The sequence below is a fragment of the Drosophila navojoa genome, chromosome 5, assembly GCF_054131105.1.
Source record: "Drosophila navojoa isolate 15081-1374.11 chromosome 5, UAZ_NAV_1.0, whole genome shotgun sequence".
Taxonomy (NCBI): Eukaryota; Metazoa; Arthropoda; class Insecta; order Diptera; family Drosophilidae; genus Drosophila; species Drosophila navojoa.
Genome location: NC_142893.1, coordinates 20,296,893 through 20,319,385, shown reverse-complemented (window position 1 = coordinate 20,319,385; position 22,493 = coordinate 20,296,893). Strand labels below are relative to the sequence as shown.

General features: G+C 36.5%; 1 protein-coding gene across 2 annotated transcripts; it reads right to left on the bottom strand.

Moving 5' to 3' along the window:
• Positions 1-497: 497 nt before the first annotated feature.
• Drip (aquaporin homolog protein drip) lies at positions 498-21,042 on the bottom strand. Of its 2 annotated transcripts, none has more exons than XM_018105294.3 (4): positions 20,195-21,042; positions 10,523-10,707; positions 1,272-1,625; positions 498-1,213 (listed from the first exon to the last, which is right to left on the bottom strand). In XM_018105294.3, exons 1-4 carry the CDS (start codon positions 20,208-20,210, stop codon positions 1,025-1,027), a joined length of 744 nt encoding a protein of 247 aa, XP_017960783.1. In that variant the 5' UTR covers positions 20,211-21,042; the 3' UTR covers positions 498-1,024. The 2 variants fall into 2 exon arrangements, with proteins under 2 accessions (XP_017960783.1, XP_089117285.1); XM_089261159.1 differs by lacking the exon at positions 20,195-21,042 and adding an exon at positions 15,889-15,909.
• Between the last annotated feature and the right edge of the window lie 1,451 nt (positions 21,043-22,493).

Sequence of the window (22,493 nt, the reverse complement as noted above, 5' to 3'; positions counted from 1 at the left end):
CACACCTAAAAGTATGCAACAAGAAATTTGTGATTTCTACAAAATCCACTGTATATCAAATATGAGGTTCACAGCGTGCCCAAACATAGACAACATTATTTGCTTGTTTGTTTATATGAGTGAGTGTATTAACTAATAATATTGATTAATTAATTCATTTGCTTTAATATTAATTCAATAATATTTGGATAACATGATTTTAAAAATTCTCAGAATTGATTAATTTGTTGAAAATTCAACCAAAAGATATAAATTTAAACTACTTAATTATAGAAATTATATTTGAGTTAGATGTAATATAACTGAAAACAAAGTAGATCAATAACTTTATCGAAAAAAGACAGGGAATAAAGAGATCCCACTGTATTCAAATTTTATTTTTTTTTCTGCTGATTTACAAAGTAGGGAAATATTCGAATGTCTTTTATAAAAATATCAAAGTGAGAGAGAGAGAAATTTCCCAATTTGAAAAGTTAAAAATAAAACACATTGCATGCTTTGATTTTTTAATATTTTTTATTACACATATAATTCGTAATTTATGAAATATGTTCATTTGTGCTGGATAATTATTTACTTAGACACAATAACAATTTGTAACAAATAATTCGGTGTTGTGGCTTAGCAAATCGCATTTCGAGTCTCGATTCTGTGCTGCAAGTGGTGTAGCTAAGGCCAATTAATGCGAATTTTACTTATCTTATGCTCTAAACATAGAATATTCAATATATTTTAGGTGTTAGTACGACTACAACAAAGCGATTTTTATTTTTTAACAAATAAAAATGATGCAATTTGCATGGTGAGGCTCTCGTTGAGCTAATCTAAGTGGAAACGAATTCGATGGATTCTCAGTGAGGCAAAGACAAATGTGCATAAGCAACTCACGCACATGTGGCGATACAACAACCAGATCGTGAAAGTGTTCCCGTGGGAACAAAGAGACAATTATGATTGGTTAGAGAGAGATAGAGAAATAGAGAGAGGGAGAGAGAGAGAAAGGCAGAGAGATAGGAGAGTGGCCTTAGAAATCGTAAGAGTTGGCTTCATCGTCGCCCTTGCGCACTTTGAAGACGAACTTGTAGATGATGGCAGCAACAATGCCGCCCACAATGGGTCCCACCCAGTAGACCCAGTGGTCGGTCCACATGCCCTGGACGACGGCTGGTCCGAAGGAGCGAGCTGGATTCATGCTGGCGCCAGTGAGATTAATCTGTGGAAAGAAATCTCTTCACATGCGAACCTTTTACTTGTATTCACTCTTAACCTACCGCACACAAATGTCCCGCTGCAATGGACAGGCCGACAGCTAATGGGGCCGATCCCTTGATGTCCTGGCGACCCGGATCGGACACAGCCTTGACCACAAACACCAGTATGAATGTGATCAGCGCCTCGATCAACACCACCTGACCCACATCCAGCGTGGCATTGAACGAGGAAACACCGAGTCCGGCGGTGAGCATTCCGTTAAGAGCTGCCCGGATGACTGCAGCCCCGGCAATGGCACCCACGCACTGCACGATTATGTAGAAGGCCGCCTTCAGGATGCTCATCTCGCCGACAATCAAGAAGCCAATAGTCACAGCCGGATTGATGTGACAGCCGCTGATGTGTCCAAGGCCCTGCAAAGTGCAATAAGAGTAGAAGAATTAAATATTGGGAATTTGTCATGGGAAATATGGGAAAGTATTTATGTATCTATGTATCTATGTATCTATGTATCTATGTATCTATGTATCTATGTATCTATGTATCTATGTATCTATGTATCTATGTATCTATGTATCTATGTATCTATGTATCTATGTATCTATGTATCTATGTATCTATGTATCTAGGTATCTATGTATCTATGTATCTATGTATCTATGTATCTATGTATCTATGTATCTATGTATCTATGTATCTATGTATCTATGTATCTATGTATCTATGTATCTATGTATCTATGTATCTATGTATCTATGTATCTATGTATCTATGTATCTATGTATCTATGTATCTATGTATCTATGTATCTATGTATCTATGTATCTATGTATCTATGTTCTATGTATCTATGTATCTATGTATCTATGTATCTATGTATCTATGTATCTATGTATCTATGTATCTATGTATCTATGTATCTATGTATCTATGTATCTATGTATCTATGTATCTATGTATCTATGATCTATTTATCATGTATCTTGATGTATCTATGTATCTATGTATCTATGTATCTATGTATCTATGTATCTATGTATCTATGTATCTATGTATCTATGTATCTATGTATCTATGTATCTATGTATCTATGTATCTATGTATCTATGTATCTATGTATCTATGTATCTATGTATCTATGTATCTATGTATCTATGTATCTATGTATCTATGTATCTATGTATCTATGTATCTATGTATCTATGTATCTATGTATCTATGTATCTATGTATCTATGTATCTATGTATCTATGTATCTATGTATCTATGTATCTATGTATCTATGTATCTATGTATCTATGTATCTATGTATCTATGTATCTATGTATCTATGTATCTATGTATCTATGTATCTATGTATCTATGTATCTATGTATCTATGTATCTATGTATCTATGTATCTATGTATCTATGTATCTATGTATCTATGTATCTATGTATCTATGTATCTATGTATCTATGTATCTATGTATCTATGTATCTATGTATCTATGTATCTAATGTATCTATGTATCTATATCTATGTATTATCTATGTATCTATGTATCTATGTATCTATGTATCATAGTGCTTGTATCTAGTGTAGCTATGTAATCTATGATCTATGTATGCTATGTATCTATGTTATCTAGGTAGCTATGTATCTATGTAATCGATGTATCTATGTAATCTTATGTAATCTATGTATCGATGTACTCTAGGTATCTATGTATCTATGTATCTATGTAATTCTATGTACTTCTATTGTATCTATGTATCTATGTATCTATGTATCTAGTATCTATGTATCATTGTACTCTATGTATTCCGATGTAGCTATGTATCTATGTATCTAATGTATCTATGTAGCTATGTATCTATGTATCTATGTATCTATGTAAATCTATGTATCTATGGTAATCTATGTATCTATGTATCTATGTATCTATGTATCTATGTTATCTATGATCAAGTCCTATGTATCTATGTATCTATGTACTATGTATCTATGGTATTATGTTCTATGTAGCTATGTATCTATGTATCTATGTAGCTAGGTATCTATGTATCTATGTATCATTGTATCTATGTAGCTAATGTGAATCTATGTATCTATGTATCATATGTATCTATGTATCGATGTATGTATCATATGTATCTATGTATCTATGTAGTATCTTGTATCTATGTTATCTATGTATCTATGTATCTATGTATCTATGTATCTATGTATCTATGTATCTATGTATCTATGTATCTATGTATCTATGTATCTATGTATCTATGTATCTATGTATCTATGTATCTATGTATCTATGTATCTATGTATCTATGTATCTATGTATCTATGTATCTATGTATCTATGTATCTATGTATCTATGTATCTATGTATCTATGTATCTATGTATCTATGTATCTATGTATCTATGTATCTATGTATCTATGTATCTATGTATCTATGTATCTATGTATCTATGTATCTATGTATCTATGTATCTATGTATCTATGTATCTATGTATCTATGTATCTATGTATCTATGTATTATTACATCATTGTATAGTCTTTACTATAAAATGTAGGGAATTTCTCTTTCTGTTATCCCTCCAAGTATATGTATTTATTATTTGTTCAAGCAAGTACACGCGTTAAATGAGTTAAATCTTTATTGCAGATAACTAATTGCAATAACACTTGACATCGCATTTTAAAGAACATTAACAAAATTAAATCTGCTTAACGAGGTCATAAATGTTTTCGTTTAATATCCCGTCGAGCTCGTATTTTAATCACATATACTATATGGTAATTCGATGATCAAAAAAGATTAACCAGCCAACCAAATTTACAATGTAAGCCGGTAAATAAAAGCTGAGAGTAGAAATATGCTTATATATGAAGAGCACTCCATGTCCCATTGATGGATCTCTCTTTCACTTTGTGTTCAGTTGACAGATACAGTTTCATTATAGACCCAAGCATCTGCTGCTTGTGAAGATCATGTGAACGCTAGACATTAAATGTCAAGCCTTCAAGTTGAGCACTTGTTGCTGCCACATTTCTGGGTTGGGCAATGTTTACCCTTTGCCATGGCGTCTGCATTTTGCCTCTTGCACAATGCTGGCTAACGCCAGTAACAACTTGCAGCGGATGCAAGCAATTTGTCAGTCAGATAGACAGAGTTGCACTCAAATACTCAGATACTGAGTGTCTCTCAGGCATTGGCTCTGGCCAATGGCCAACTCTCTAGCTCGCTGTCGAACGCCATTAAAGTTCAGTTTGATGAGCATTTGGCCAAAAAGTAAAAGTGATTCGCATTCTGTTGAGTCATGAGCCAAGCTGTCAGCTCGAGCTGTCAGGCTGAAACTGGAGCTGGATCTGTAGTGGCAGAGCGGCTGAACTTGTTGTGCTTAGAACGAAAGATACACAAAAACACGAAAAAGAATAACAAATTGCCACTCGAGCGGCGAGTGAGCACGGCGGCGACTACGACTCGAAGTCGACGCATGACTATGAGTACGAGTACTCACTCGTGTTATGAATGAATACGCACTACATTCAAAAACGCGTCTATGCCCAAGGCCGAGGTGCAGGCTTCTATGTACTACCATATCGCTGTGCGATTTCAGTTTCGATTTAGTTGTGGCTAAGCCTGCCTAAGCTCGACTCCGCGGCAGGTGCGGGCCGGCCGGCGTTAAGGGGCTGGGGCCACTAGTTTAGGCCCGAGCGTTACACAGTTCGAACGGCTTTAGATACATTTCGATGCAATCTTCGAAGTTCGCTTGGCCTTTGCCATACGCACGCTTTGCGATTTATAATTGTTTTTCGCTTTACTTGTTTTTGGTTGCTTTTCATCAAATTATATAAGTGCAGCGCGTTGCTGCTTTTGTTGCTCTTGTGGCAAAGTGACTGCGTGAATAATACGCTGTCAGTCGCACCTAATCATCAAGATCGCGCGCATTTGCAAGAGTTGCTGCTGCTGCGGCCGCTGCGGCTGTTGTTGTTGTTGCCACATCGATTAGAATGCACACTTGAATGAGTCATGATATTTCGATGTGGCACACACACACACATTCACACACTCACTCAAAACCTATCATTAAATAATTTGATTTACGTATGCAGCACAAACATGCGTCAAGTGCGTGAGAATAGAGGCGGGCAAGTCATATTTATTTGTGAAGTCTAAACTGTAATTGTGCAGTATATGGAATAACAGTCCAAAAAGTATTTGTTCGAGTATAGAATAACAATGTAGATATACTTTTTGATCTGTAGCATAAATTGTAGAACAGTATTAAATTACTTGTATAATTGTATTGTAAAAGGCATTGCAGTTATAAAGTACAAGCGGTAACAGGGTAAGGGTACTTTTAAGTGGTTCTGGCCACGGCTAAGGGTTGTGAACTGGGTTTTAAATTGTGTAAATATCCATACAACTCAATTTCTTTCAAGCTGTAATTTTAATTACTAATTTAATTAAAAAATATTTTCTTAAGACAAAAATTTATGTACTTTCAAATTGCAATATAAATTATAATATGATTTATTATTAGATATTTGCGACAAATTTATATTTGAAACTATTTTTGGGAAGATTACTGTGACTGTTTTATTTAAGTATAATTTATTGTTACATTATTAAAATATAAATAGTTGCCATATTTTAATATTATATCAGCTTAAAATCCATTCACCTTAATTTTTGGGCTTAACTATTAGCCAAGTGCAACATTTATTTGATTTATAAATTTTTTTAATTTTTATAAGGAACTAATTCTAATTAAGAAAATTTGAAGCCAGAGCAACAAAGGCCTTCAGGTAATTAGCCAAGTGCAGTTTATTTGTTGATCTAGTTGTATGTCTAATAGCAACATTCTGACCAGGATATGCTGAAGGATAGATAGAGAATCGATCTACCTTACAAAAATCCAATATACTCGTTAAACTTCTCGAACTTTTATAGGAAATTTGGTTTTCACGAGATTTGCGTCTATTTTTATAGCATTTATTGTGTTGGTCACTTTAAATAACTCCATCTCTCTCTCTCTCTCTCTCTCTCTCTCTCTCTGTCTCTCCCTCTCTTATTCTGTGTGTCTTACTATTTGCACGCATTCGCTGATATATGAATAGATATAGATAATGATCGCATGGATTGAGGCTTACGCAGGCGCACGAATGTCTGCGCGCATTTGTTGTTCTCGTTGTTGTTGTTGTTGTTGCTGTTGTGCGACATTTGAGCGTTAAATCATATTTTATGGCTTTTTAGTTAAATTGAATGTTAACTTGTTTGTTTCGTTCTGCTGTGCTGCAGTGGTTGTTGTTGTTGCTGTTGTTGCTGTTGTTGTTGGTGATTGTTGCTGCGTATTTCAAGTTCGTTTTGGCCAAAAAGCCGAGCAGTTGGCCCAAAGCTTGTAGCTGGCTTTGCCATTTTGGCTTATTTCGGCGCAGTTTTGCGGATCGTTTGATTTTACTGAATCGAATTGAATTGAATTGAGCAAACGTGAATGGTGCACGCACTATTTTGTAGCCCATGTTGTTGTCGTGTTTGTTTTTGTTGCATAATTAACACACACGTACACAGAGACAGCCACAACTGTGTTGTTGCTTTTGGCTTTTTTTATTGATCTTGCATGTTGCACCTTGATTGGTGCTGGAGGTTTTTTTGACTTTGACTTCGCGCTTGGCCTTTCAGAGTTTTTTGCAGCTCTGTTTCAGATCGGGGACTCATATGTTCTATGGCATACTGCGTTTCGTCCGATAATGGCCGTAAATCAAAGAGCCAATCCCTAATTGCGGGCCGTGCATCTGATTAGACTTCAGCTCAGCTCAGCGCAGCTCAACTGCCGGCACTCAAAATTTATGATTATTATTATTTCTTGGCGTTTCGCTTCTTTTGGCGACCCGCATAAAAAATCAGCACTGGAATTTTCTTCCCAACTATACGGAATACTATATATTTATATATGTTTGCTATTAAAATCAAACTGTCAACAGTTTAGCATTTCTATGGCTTGTTGTTGTCATCTATAATCGTTTTGTTGTTTGCATTTTCTAGCTGCCCCACTTCCTTTTGTCAACTCATGGGACAATGCAACGCAAATCGCATACAAATATCGCCGCCGTTGACGTCTCCGACGAGCTTAAACAATGATATTATCTGGAAGAGCGCGAGCTGTATTCACATCACTGATTAGGTTCTGACTGCACCTAACCAGCTATTCATTTGTAATCGAAACTAATTATCACTGGCTCCGTCGGCAAATAAAAAGCTAAGGGCAAGGGCTGAAAACGCAGTCATATATTTTATAAGTTATAATACTGGTAAATATAGATATGTTTATAAGCGTGTATTCTAAAATAACTTATAAACTTGTAATTGAATAGTTGAATGCATATTTCAGATGCTTTTATATGTCTCTTGAATGCTTCACATATAACTTTTGTTATTTGTTATATTATATATGTTATTTTGATATAAAATATATTTATATATTTGCAAGTACTCTGTGTCCTATAACAATCAAGGGATATTTTAACAATTATATCCTGGGGGTATTTTATATATCCCAAATCATTGCAGCTATTTGGATTTAGTATTTTTTATTAAGATATTGCAGAGATATCGCTTTGTCTTTCCTTCTATCTTTTAATTAGAATACAGAGTTCATTCCCCTACCTATCTCTCGTTCAAAATACTAAATTTATATCACTTCTCTTCCTTTTTTCTCCGCTTCTCTTTGCACCTTAAGTTCTACTCTCCAAATGATATATAGATTTATCTTTTCAACTTCATATTCTCTCTGCAAAGAAACTCGCCCAAACTATAATTCATGCACATATCTCTAATGCCTTTCATAATAGGCATCTATCATGCTAAAGTCTAATAATAAAGGGGAATTATGTTTGTAGCTACTGCTGCTTGGACTACTGTACGAATGCCCCTACACACTTGAACACCTTTTCCATTTTGTCCATTCATGCTTTTATACCTATATAAGATTAAGTATGTCGCAACGCAGTAAAATAATGTGTTTGGAATTGTTTTTTCTCTCGCACAGATGGCATTAAATGTCGCTCAATTAGCACGTTTCTCATTTGTTACGGACTCTGCAACGCAGCTGCCAACATTTGTTGCTCTTGGCGTTGTTGTTGCTGCTGCTGCTGTTGTTGTTGTTGTCGAGCTGCTGGTTGGCTTATTTAGAAATCGAGTTCGATGACTGACCGCAAAAAGCAAGCGAGAGCAATCAGGTCTCGTGCCACACGTCATGGCTGCAAGTGCAACTAATTGTCGCAATGCTGCCCGCATTTCACAGCATGCAACTCGTGTTTCGTGACTCGTGACTCGTTACTCGTGACTGGTGACCGGTGACTATCTCTCTTGCATTGGCCAATCGCACTTAATTTCTGACTAATCGTTGATGAAAGTGTGGAAATTTCGAAGATACACTCTCAGTGCCGAAGATACCATTCGCCAGGCCAGCAATTACACAACACCTGCCGCTGCACCACCGTGCACACGTGTCTGGCTCAAGCCCAACAGCCAGCCAGGCGGCCTATCGTGATGTGCGCCATATCGCGATGCTTGCCAGGTCTAATGCAGGCGCATACGGCTGCCTATAATATGCCTATATCTGATGAACATGATTATAAAATTAGAGTTTTGCAATAGCTGCAATATGAAAAGTCACTTCGACTGATTGAACACCCTTGCGAGAAATGTTTTTAGCAATAGAAGAGAAGCGAAAATAATGCAATATTCATGACAACATTAGACTAAGCATCGAGGTGACTCTTCAACTTGGAGATTTCTCTTAAAGTTTGTATTTTCATATGATGGATGAATGAACTAAGCTAAAGGTAATTTCAGCTAAAGCTAATTTTTCATATTTCAAAAAGGAAAACATAAATTTATAGTACTAATCATGTTATCTAATGATGTTTGTTTTACAGAAACTTTGACAACTTATTCACCCACATGTAAAGTTTTTCCTCTTGACATATGAAAAATGGTGTTGAGTAGTTGAACCCATATTCATATCCATCCATTAGTTGCGTTACTTCAATTCTATGCAATTTGATTAACTTCTTGAAAATATCTTCATTAAATTCAATCACAAAGTCTTTCTTAATTTGAGGACAATTGAAAGCTAATACAACTTCACTGAGTGCGTCGCATTAGACATTATTTTGTTTGTTAATTAACTTGACTTATCGCCAGATCAATGATTGATTACGAGCCTTCAACTTTATAGCACGCTACGCTCGTCTACGATAAAGTTATAGCAAATCGAGAATATCTCACGATGATCTACGCAGTCTTGGGTTTGCTGTTTCAGCTGTTGTAATTTGCTGTCATAAATTCGATTCAAAATCGAGCAACGCTTAGAATTCTAAAAAAAAAAAAACAAAAAACAGAAACAACAACAGCAACAACAACAACAGAGCTGAAACATCAAGAGGCATAACGTAATTAAACGCATAATAATCTAATTGCATATTTTGCGTGTTGATTAATGTTAATTGCCGACGCAGACGAATTCGCATTTATTATTCACATTCACATTCACATTCACATTCACATTCGTATTCGCATTCGCATTCACATTCGGAGTTTCAGTCCGAAGCGCAGTGCGTTACTCATACGCAGCGTACGCGGCGCTAATGACCACAGCAGAAATTGTATCTGTATCTGTATCTGTGTATCTGTATCTGTATCTTTATGCTGCAGCTGTGGCTGTATCTGTGTGCCGTGTGTGTAAATCTGTCAGCTCTGTAAATAACATTCGCACGCAGCCAACGCGTCGACTGCGCCGCATTCGATTGCGTTTTTATGCGCTTGTTGTTGTCGGCTTTTAAATGCCAATGTCTTGCCCAAAATGCGACTGACCAGTGAACAGCTAACAGCGGCCAGCGGCCAATAGCCAACAACGGCTGCGTTCTGTGAATGAGTTTTGGCCGGGCCGAAAATGTAACGCGGCGGTGGCGTGTCCTTGAACGCATGATTTGCTATTTCTATAAATCGCTTAGTGCGATTGGTTTGTGTATCGGCTAAATGTGGAATAATGTGCAATTGACTATGGGAAATTTCATATATAACTAGAGCTATTGAAGGGACATTTATTAGTTGTTGGGATATGGGAAAATTGTCTGTGGCGATTTGACATTTTATTGATGGGATATTAAGATAATGCCTCGATATTGAGAATATTTTTGTTATTTTATTAGACAGTAAGACATTGAGTATGAGAAATTTGCCATTTTCTTAGACTCTAGCATAATAACTGCTTAACATTGTATATGGCATATGGGATATTTATGGAGTAATTACCTGTGCCAATGTGGCCACCGTTAAGCCAAAGGTGAACGCTATCTGCGGCACTGTCGCACTTCCGGTCGCCGTGCTGCCAACGCCAATGAATACAAGCAAAAATGTGCCCACCAGCTCGCCGAGCAGCATGCGCCAGATTTTCTTGTTCTCCGTGATGTCGGCAACGCCAACGAATTTCGACATGTCTGTAAAGATAAGCACACACACAGAGAACCATATTCGATCAGTATTAATATAAATAATGCATTGATTACAAACTTGCACAGCGCATGCCGAACTCTAATTAATTATTAAATTACTTATGCATCGACAAACATAATCAATCAATCAGCCATCGAGTCAGTTATCAAAAATCTGTAAATCGTGTCAAAAGGAAATCGAAATACAAGTTTTTTTTGCGCCGAATTCGAACTTTGTTGTTCTCGCATTGAACACGAACACGAAACAGTTGTAAAGAGATCATTGACAGATGCTGATGACTTAATTGAGAATGTAATATAATAATGAATACTTTGTCATGTTCTCAGTACATCCTCCAGTCGTACTCCTATGTCATATATCTGTTTTCATTATTATCTATTACCAATAATTTCCCATGAATAATATATATCAAGCTACTTAAGAAATATCCCTTCCTATAATATTATCCTATAATACTCTCACAAGTTCAACAAAGGTAATTTTTTATTTCCCTCTATAATATCGTGTGAAATTCATTCATTTCATGTTAGTTTTCATAATTCATTGAAAGTTTCACACCAATTGATTAATTAATTGACTCGCATCGCACTCTGCGCATTATTTCCTCATTTGTTTAGTTAGATCTACGTTGTTTACGTTTAGCTGATGTTGTTGTGGTTGTTGTTGCTGTTGCTGTTGCTTCATTCATTGATGTTTATTTAAAGCCAATGCTAATCAGCTGAGGTGTCAATTAATTTGTTTAAACAAATAATATCGTTGAATTGACGCCTTATTTGCGAGAACGAACTGTGCAGTACTTAAGTGTGCCTACGACGAGTATATCTACTTAACCCAAGTTATTTATAACCAACATTGTCGAACTAGAAATAAATCAAATACTTGATTAGCTTTAAAAATTAATTTATTGTCTGTTCTAACACATTTAAATAGATATTTAGCGAAGCTTTATGGAACCAACTTTGGGCTGGGCGTAAAATTTCCCCTTAATTAGGAGTAGATGCCGGGTAAATACTTGTATTTGCTATTAAGTATTTTGATTCTGCCCGACTTTGAACCGACTTACGCAACTTGAGGGGTCATAAAAAGATTGTTTATAATCCGCATGTAAATATTGAGTGGAATGAATGCTTATCAAATTTTCCACTTTTAGCTACAGTCTGATAAGCGATGTTATCGCTGGTTTCGCACACTTTACTTAATACGCCAATTATCTTCTACCCGGCTCCAGTTCCCGTGACACACTGATAACGCAAGGGGGAGGAAGGGGGCTCAACAGGAGCTCAACTGTGTCGCATCGTAAAACTATTGACAATTGGCCATTGACGACAACGGCAATAGAACTAGTAAGAATATTATTTATAGACACAGAATGGAAGCGCTTGACTCACATTTCATTCAGATTCACTGGGTATAAGTCGCAGCAGATATCAAATTGTGGATCTGCATGAGAAACGTGTGCGGAATATGTGAAATATGATTATGGTTAGCGGGGAAATTAAAATTAGTGGGAATTCAGCAGCTGGCTTCGACGTGTCTCGCTCCGGCCAGCATAATTAATCAAAGTCAATTGTCAGTAGTTGCGATAAAAACTTAGTTGCGAGTCTTATAAATAGATATGTGAAATGAAAATAGGGAATATATGTATATGATTGGAATGCGTCAACCTGTCTGCATGTCGAAAACAGTTTGCATGCGAAAAGTAACCCACAGTGAACACCCACAGCTGATGAATTATGGCCGTATGCAAATCTGAGACTCGCATTGGCGGCAAAGCATAAATAATTCGCATGAAAACGAGATCAGCGTGCTGACAGCCAATCTAAGAGCGCAATTAGCATAAGCCGAAATTAATGGTTTATTTGCATTGGGACATTTGTTCGGCTGTTCGGTGGCACCGTTGTTCGGCTATGCTCATTGTATGCTAAGCGTTCGCTAGCATTCAATTTGTTTATGCTAATCGGAATGTGGCCGGGGCGGCCGGTGCGAGGGCAAGACAAGTGCTATTAATGTGTGAGACAATCAATCAATCAGTCAGTCAGCGTCAGTCAGCCAGTTAGATCAATCAATCAATATTGCATCAATGCAACGCAGCGCATCATCATTAAGCAGCTCTATCCATAACGGCGCTTGATCAATCACCGTTGAGCGAGGCTCCCTCAAGTTCAATGCGATCCACTCGATGCCAACTCATTTGGAAGTTGAAATAGGAAAAAAATAAATAAAAATTGAAAATGAAAATAAAAATGGAAATGGAAATGGACTTGAGTTTAAGATTTAGCTAAGTCGACAACCAGTTTTTATTGTCAAATTGCCCTTGTCACCTGAAACTTCCCTTTCAAGCATCTAAAGTGTTTACAGCAGCTACTACATTGTGATAAGCTGCTTTTACTCATCCCCTGGACTCATTGAGGTTGACATTCTCCGACGCGTTATTAGCGCTCGAAGTGTGACTGAATCACAACAATAATTGATGACATGTAATTCGTTGCCGTTTAGGCTGTAATCTTGCCTGCTGGCCATATTGGTAGCCATTGGCTGATAAACCGAATAGCAGTGAATAAAACAATTTGTAAAGTTCTTAAATATGCTAAAAATAGTTCAAGAATGTAAAAGATTATACAACTAATATTTCACTTGAATAAATATTATTTATATATTGCATACATATATTTTTAGGAAACCAACTAATCCCATTATTAATTTCTTTATTCTTGAATTGGCATTGCCAAACGGCTATATTATGAAATTTAATATAATGTTTACGACTTAATTTATATTTTAATAGAGCTCAAAGTTTTCAGCTTTGACTTTCACTTCATTGTGATTGCCAAAGTCAGGTTATATCCATTCTATTGCTGAAATTTCGGTATATGACTTAGTGCAAATAAACAGTTTATCTAAGCATATAACTGTTCTTAAAATATACACAAATTGTTCAGCTACCAGGCGCATAATAAAGATTATGTTATGCCAGCTTTATCTCAGAACTAACTGAATTCGAAAGTTCACTTTCTGGTTAGCCAGGACAAGAACCACCTTTTATCTAAATTATTTTCAGTTTGACGCAGAAAGTATAAATGAGAGAAAAGGGGATTTAATTTGGCTCAACCTTCAAGTGGATTTGATTGCTTATGTTTTTTGTATATTTATTGTTTTTATTAACTCCTTGGCCACAATCGAAATGCGTAAGTCATGTTCGCAGTGTTTTATCTTAAGTGATCTCTATGAGGCGCTGCCATTGAGCACAAATCAACAAGTTTTAGTCTACAAAAATGGGTCTATCAAATGAATAATTGTTGCCAAAAAGGAGAAGCAAAAGGCCAAGACAATAAACATTACACACAATAATCGCCAATTGGACAAAGCAAATATAAAAAGAAGAAAAAAAAAACATTGAAAGTTGATTTTTTTTTCACCTTTTTCTTGTGGTTTCTTTGGCGAGGGCGTGACGACAAGACATTGAATGGATTTAAATGATCGAAAAATAAGAAAAAAGCAAGGCTACATGTACCGAAATCTGATCAATATTGTATTGAGTATTGCCTTAAATGCTATTGATTGAAATAATTCATAATCGAATCGTTTCAGGCTGAATCGTTGTTAAATTTCCCAGAACATACAGTTCTACACCTATAAATAGCAACGGACAAGTGGCAGCATATCGGATAAAAAGAGCATGAAAACAACATGATTTCAATTAGAGAAAACGCGCATCAACCGTAACTACAAATAACAAGAGTTTTTAATTGACGATAAACACTAACAACAACGCCCTCTGGTGGCAGTTAGCACACATTCCAGTAGCATGTGTAACGAGCTTAACGGTATTCCGAAGCTGCCGCTAATGTAACCCAAATAAGCGTGCATAAACGACTCGCAAATCACGAGCGGCCGAAGCAGCCGAAGTACGTCAAGTACTTCTCAGATTTCCAGCACACAAAATTGATATGCAAAGCGGGTAGAAAAGTCAGTAAAGTCAGCTGTTATTGTTAAGTCTTCCGTGTTGCGATTGAAAAGCAATACGAACACGCAGAGAAAATACCCTGTACGTAGGAGACAAATGCAAACATGTGATGTACATTTGGATCGAAGTACAAAGATACCAGACAGTTGCAGTATAACATTTGTATGACAATTCAAATGTACGTAGCACTCGTTCGTATAACACTATGTAAACCATTGAAAAGTCTCTTATTGTTGCAAAATAATATAAGACTTTATACTGTATGAGTCATCAAGGTATAACAGTTAAAATCTTGTTAACAAGTTGAAAGTATATTAAAATTGATCTCCATCTATGAACCAAAATTCGCATAACAGTATAACAATATGGAAGTGTATACCACATAGTGCATTGAAAAGCTTACTCTTGTCCATCACTATAAGTATACCAGTATTACAATATAATATATAAAGCATTGAAATTGTCACTCAACCCGTCATCAATAATATCAGAATTCGTGTTACAGTATGACAATTTAACAATATCATATGACACTTTAAAACGCAATTGTCTTACGGTAATATCTGACTTGCTCTTTATTCTATCTATAATACCTATTCAAGCTGAGTACAGGGTATTCTATAGTCTCGAATTTCACTGTTATACACATATGAATGTTTTATTTTTGTCGGCGCTGGATAGATTGAGATCTTGATGTTGCTACTGATGTCATATGAATGAATTTATAAGAATACATTTGTAGTATTTGCAATAAAACACGATTCATTCCGAATGTCAAGGTCAGGCTCATGCAAGTACACACACGCACACACACATACACACACGCACACATAAACACTCGTTCCGTATCAGAAGCTCGGCATCAATGGAGTTGCATTGGCTTGGCCAACTAAAGTTGTTAGAGGCTTGCCTTACTCCATATAATTTATGTTAACGGTAAAGTTGCGGCCTAGAAAGGAAATTTCATTGCATTTACATGTGTGTGTGTGTGCGGCACCGGACCGCTATAACAAATTCGCAGCGAGGGTAATTTCAGAAGTAAACGTTAACTGACTAAAAAATCAATCTTATTTTTGCTTCTAAAAATTTGTTTGTCTTATCTACAAATTGACTAACTCAATTAATATTGTGCAATAATAATTGTGAAATTCCTTAAATTTGCTAATCAAAAATAAATAAAACAAATATGGAAAGAACTTACCGGAAAAAAGCAGCAAAAAAAACGTTTACTTCGCAAATGAAATGTGATATTTTGATTGACAAGCGAAATTTAGCCGACAGCTGAGCTCTGTCGTAGTTCGGGCCAAGTTAGTGTCTGTGCAAGTGCCGCTAGCTGTAGTCCTCCTATTGCTAGTCAGATACAATCTCTTGCTGTGGGTCCGCCTTTCATGTGCCCGACAAGACTCGACAATTTACGAGCCAGCGTCGATAAGATAAGGTCCAATGACAAGGCCAGCAAGAAGAAGAGCCAGAGCGACGACGACTATGTGTGTGCGTGTGTGGTGTGTGTGTGTGTGGAGGGGTGCTAACTGACTAACAGATTGTTCAGTTACGCAATAATTAGCTTGCATGGCTGCCAAATAGAAATATCTAAGAATCAGGTGAAGGCTCTCAGCAATTTATGTCTGCTTTCAGCTCGTTTGGTTCTGTTCCACTTCCGCTGCAGCTTGGCTCACATCCTGCACTCGTTTGGCAGTGCTGCCAAAAGGATGTTCGGCACTTGCTGCCTTGACCAATGGCCAGGGCTAAGGTAAGGGCAAAGGCAACGGCAAAGGCGAAGGCGCGGCTGGCCAAACACGTGTCAGCACACGCCTCAATAGAAGTCAAGTCAAAGGCTTGGCCTAACTCTCTCTCTGCGTATGGGGGTGTGTGTGCCACACCTAAATCCTGTTAGAAATCACTAGCACTATTCATTTTGGGCGTTGTCTTGACTAACTAACTGCCCGACCGAGTGACTGACTGACTGTCTATTCATGGATATGAGCGCACAACGCTGCGTATGAGCAATGTCCCTGACAAACAAATTTCCCCTTTATGCATAATAAAGCAAATAGCGAATTGGATATAAGTTTATAGAGCGTCTCGCATTTATGAGTTATGGACACGCACAAATCGCATAACTTGCTAATTTACGAATGGCCATATGTGTTTCCGAAATGTTTTATTAAAGTCTGAATTATGAAGCGCACAACAAAAAAAGATGATGATGAAGAGAAAACGTGCCGCGTTTTTTTTTCGACTCTGCTGCCATGGCAATTAATCAATATAATCCCATTATTAATTTCGACCCACTGCAAACTTCTTCCCAGCACTTGCTGCGAAAAGGTGATGATTTTATTAAGACAGTCGGACAAAGCAAACAAAACCAACAAACAAACAACAACAACAACAATCAAAGCGCAGTTCTTCATAGTTAGTGGCGAAAAACCAGTTCTTGGCCAACAACAAATCAGACACGGCTCAAAACTCAACCATAAATTTTGTTATAAATTCATTAATTAGTCAGCTTAGGCACGGGCTGCGACTCAGTGTGCGGGAGGTGTGTTTTATGGCCTGCTAATTTATGCCTTTAAGCGGGCTCGATTATTGAACCGATAAATCTAACCCAGGGAACTACGCCAAAGAATGCGATGAGTAAGCTTATCTTATTGCAGATCATCAAACAGATCTAACTAATGGGTTTCTAGGAATACTGCTCTATGGCAAAAAAGTTCTCATAATTAGAATTTGATACCTTTTTCCTGTTTTGACATTTGGGCAGCCTTTGTTAAGTGAGTTTAATAAGTTTTTACGACTCTATCGGCTACTTATATAATCAATTTATTATTTTTATTTATTTTTTGCTAATGATTTTGCATTTGAAATTTGTTGTTGAGAGTCACGCAAACAAAACTTTCCATGGAAAATAGATTTTCAAGTGGAAGTGAGTCTGCTTGGCTGGATTATTAACTTAATTATAAGTCGCAGTCATTAATAACATGTTGAGCTACCGTTGAGCGATTAGACCAGTCACAGCCCACAGTGAGTGAGAAGCTGGCGCCTTCATCCAAGTCTCTTCTACATCCCCTCTCTCTCTCTCTCTCTCTATCTCTAGAAACAGTAGCAAATTTGCCACAAATTTCTCTGTGTGATGTCATTCCGTATGTCAACTAAAAGATAGTTTCAATGCGACTTCCGACTAGCAGTCGTGGCTGTGTTAAGACACGATGTTGGCCTAGCATAAATTATGGGCGCACAATTGTCGCTCCAAAGGTGTTGCCAGAAGAGAAATTACAAACACGTTTTCTCTGTCCATTGCCAGAGCTCGTTGCTTCGCACAGCGAAGATCAATTACAGCCATTGTGTGTGTGTGCGTGTGTATGTGTGTGCTTGTGTGTGTGCTCACTGTCAAGGTTAGGGGCCTATGTCAGGGGCTTTTAGCAGCCCGTTTGTGGCCGATATATAAACTCAATATTGGTTTTTTGTTTCTCACGCGCTATTTGTGTTTGGACAATTGTTAAAACAAAAACACATCGAGTTGCGTACATTAATTAGCTGCTCTTGCTCTACCTGCGCTAGCGCAAATTAATTAACGGAGCAAATATTAAAGGTGTCTGGTTTCTCATTTTCAATTTCAATTTCAATTTCAGTTTCTTATCGCTGTGAAGCAACTGACGCCAATTGGCTTTATCTTCTGACCCGAAAACTAAGCAAACTGCGCTGGATTCTGAGGAAATTATTTGCCATAAAAAATGTATTTGCCATAAATATCAATAGATGGCCATAATTTGTTGACAAATTTGCCAAACTGTCGCTTTGATTGTCTCTTATTTTTTATGACTTTTTATTGCCAGCTTACGTTGAGGAAGTGATCATTGCTTAAATAGCTGAAAGTTAATGTTGCCAGCCACAGCTGTTTACGAGCCACTAGCAATGGCTGGCTCTTTTGTTACGAAAACGACAGCAAACAGCAAAACTTCGTCATGTTGGCACGATGAAAATATTGAAAAGCAATCATTTATTGATAAAAAAAAAAAAAACACAACAACAACAACAAAATTAACAAAAGAAAGGAAAAATACAAATCATATGCAAAAGACATGCACATTTGATTAAATAGCCAGAGATGATTTTTCAGTTTTCTGTAAATTATCATTAATTTCAGTTCGCAAGTCACATTGTTCGGCACTCGCTGAGCAAGCGCAGCATTCAAATTTATTCCCTTATTTAGCAGGGAAATTTTATAAATAAATTCCTTAAATAAGGCTTATCGCTTAATTTGCTGCTGTTAAATTTCTGGTTATTTTTAGCTGGCACTGTAACTGTTATACTGTTACTACAGAAAACTGTAATAATTTATGGTCATAAGATATTTGATGATCAAAGACCATTTCATTTACATTTTCTTATAATCTTGACTCAGCGAAACGAGCTCAAGGGTTCTGTCTGAACTAAGTACTATATTCAGATACTTTAAATTTAGTATATATACTCGAGCGAAGCCTCATATGACAGTGATTAAAATCTATATATTTTTTACAATAAAAGCTATTTTATATGGCGATATTCAATATATATATATGTATATAGATTATATAATATATCAGACCCTTGGCTAGTCAGGGACTAAACTGTAAAATTTATGTGCTATTAGTACTCAGTTTGTGAGGGATCGTGCTACATATTTTAGAAGAATATATTGCTCTCATCTCATTAATATATAGTACAGTAAAGATATATATCATATGATATTATATTGGAATATTTTTCCATATTGTATATAAGCTGAGAACTAATATCCCACAATTAGCAAATAAATCCCTGTTGACAACGAAAATACATTAGTTACACCCATTTAGGCATGGCAAATCGGAACGCCTTCTGTGAAGCTTCACTAAACATAGAACTATAATTTTGTTAGTGATGTGCATTAAGGCGTGGCTAATCGAAGAACATGTATAATCTGACGATTCTGACTGTACTTTCTTGTTTACTCTCCAAACGAATATTTGATAGTTGGCTACGCCCGACAGTCAAATTTCGACTCGATTGTTACTGCGCAGTAATTGTCTTGCTGAAGCTTAACTGCAAATAATTTCCCTGCTTTTTTTCTCCTTTAAATAAAAAATTTGGGAAATATGTTCTGTGTAGCTTTGAATTCTTGTGAAGAAACAATTTATGCGGTTGACAAGCGTATAATTAGATTAAAGATTTTATTATTATTATTATTTTTTTTTTTAAGTTTTAATTTGTATGGTGTTTGTTTTTTGCAAATTTGTATTTTGTGTTTTTACTAGTACTTTCTACAATTTCAATTGTTTTTCACTCATATTCAAATGTGGCAAATGTGCCACAACATATTCCACACACGAGCCAATTCGCACACGTTAACCTTCACACACACACACACACACATTATATTTACATGACAATACAAACCAGCTGCATGCCAAAACACTTGAAAATTTCCCCCGAAAATATATCGCCAATTCATTCATTCATTCATTTGCTTTGCCACTTGCACTCACCTGTCTTCTCAACCATTTTGCACTATTTCTTCGTGAGTCTCTTTCTACTCCGTTCTCCTTCTTCTTCTTCCTATGCTGATGCTGCTGCGGCTACTCGAGTTTAGCGCCGCGTGGGTTCGTTGCTTTCGTTTTGCGGGGTAAAAGTGCGATTGGGATTTCGGCGGTGTTTGGTAGGGGTATTCGAGACGTACTTGGGCACACTTGAACGAAATGATTGTGCCAAATGTTTTTATTGCCAAATAATGATTGTTAAGGTTAAGTGGCTGGGAGTTGCACAATGGTCAGAGACGCAGACACTTGACCATAAAAATTCGCCTCGATGTTCGATATTTCGTTTCGAATCGTATCGAGCCGTTCACAATTGCGCAAATGCCGCTATACACCGCTATAAATCTGTTATACTGTCCGCAACTAACAATGACAATTTCACTTAACGGCAATTGTTTAGCATTTCTTTTGTAGGCGAAACTCTGGATTTTGTTTTTGTTTCGCTTTTATTATTATTTTTTCTTTTACAGCGCGCGATCGTTTAACGAAAATGAAAATGAAAGCGCGACAACGAAATTTACTCAATTTAATTAACTTGGCTTAGTTGGCGCCGCTTCGCCAGATAATTGAAATTGAAATCGAAATTGAATTTATTTTATGATAGCGAGCACTTGATGAACTATCTTTGAAAACTTTCTGACTTGGACTGTTTGGGCCAGAGTTTTGTTTTGGTCGATTCGCTTCGCTTTGCTTCGATTGCTGAGTTTTTGCCTTTGGTTTTTGATTTGATTTTGCTTTGCTTTACGTTCGCTGCTGCCACGTTCGCTGCTCGAGCACAAATAAACGTTACGGCCGCTGTGTCTGTAACTGATATACTCTCAGTCGGCTCGCTGCCGCTGGCGCCGGCTGCGGCGGCGACTTCGCTCGCTCGTTGTGAGGCGACTGCGACTGCGAAGCCAGGCGTCGCAGTCAGCGCAGCCTTTTAGCATTTGGGCTTGGCGCTGAGCGGCGGCTGCTGTTTGGACTTACCGTTAAAGGACTGACTGCCGGACGACTTGCCCTTATGACTTAATTAGTACAGTTTGCATACGACCTATACCCTGAGCAAGAATGTGAATTTGTAAGGGGTGTATTAGTTAGACTTCGAAAGTATATTCCAAGCTCAAAAGCTATGCCATCTACATTTTCTTATAACTAAAATACTGGTATATTGATATAGTATTGTTGATGCCCTTAACTATTTCATTATATGTATTATATATTATTATATTTATAGTTAAATATTTTTTTTAGATTTTAATTTGAGACTATAAGTTCCTGAATTAAACTTAAACTTAAAAATTATTCAAATACTATACAGCAGTATTTTATTATTATTTTTGGTTGGTATTTCTATAATAACTATCTCTTCTTAAACAAAAATACAAATATTTGATGAATTTAAAATTTCATACCTTTCTGTATTTTTAAAAAATATTTACTGGTATAATAAGGTATTTAATAAACTTTTATTCATTAAACTTTATATATTATTGAGATCTGAAATTAATTGAATATTGCAATTTTCAACATTCTAAAATACCCATTAATATTTTTATGAATTTACTAAATATTTACAAATATGTATTTTTCTTTTTTGCAGTTAATAACTAATAATTTGTGTAATTAGAAATATTTCTTTGTTTACCATTACATCAGCAATTGCTTATAAATAGTAACTACCGATAGAAATGTTATTTAGAATCATTTTTATACACCAAAGGGTATGCTATAGCACATCACACTGTGAAAACCTTGCGCTCTGTCATTTCATTGTTGTTAACATTTCAAAAGTCACATTGAAGACACGTTCCACTCGAGAAGTGAACAAATACTGATTAGGTCAACTTTCAATGCGTTATCTAATTGAAAAACTTAATTCTTTCAGCTGATTAGCGGTAATCCAGCCTATCAACGACCTCCGATGCGTTGTCGTTGAATGGCTACATTAGCTTTAATGCTTATTTGCACATTACCAAGTTTTTGCTAAGCTAATGGGTAATAGTGGGACGCTCTTCACATTTCACTTGTTTCGTCTGTTTAAACAATTTCCCTTGCCTGTGCTCCGCTTTATTATTGATTATCATTGCACATTAGGGTTTTTTTTCTGTTATTGTTAATAGGCTCGCCCAGCTTATGGATACGCCCACTGCGAAACCTTGTCATATTTATTTCGGGCTCAAGCAACAGTTGCAATTTATTGACAAAACAAACCACGAGCAAACAAACAGAAACAGACGACAAAACCAAATATAGCCAGAAGATATAGTAG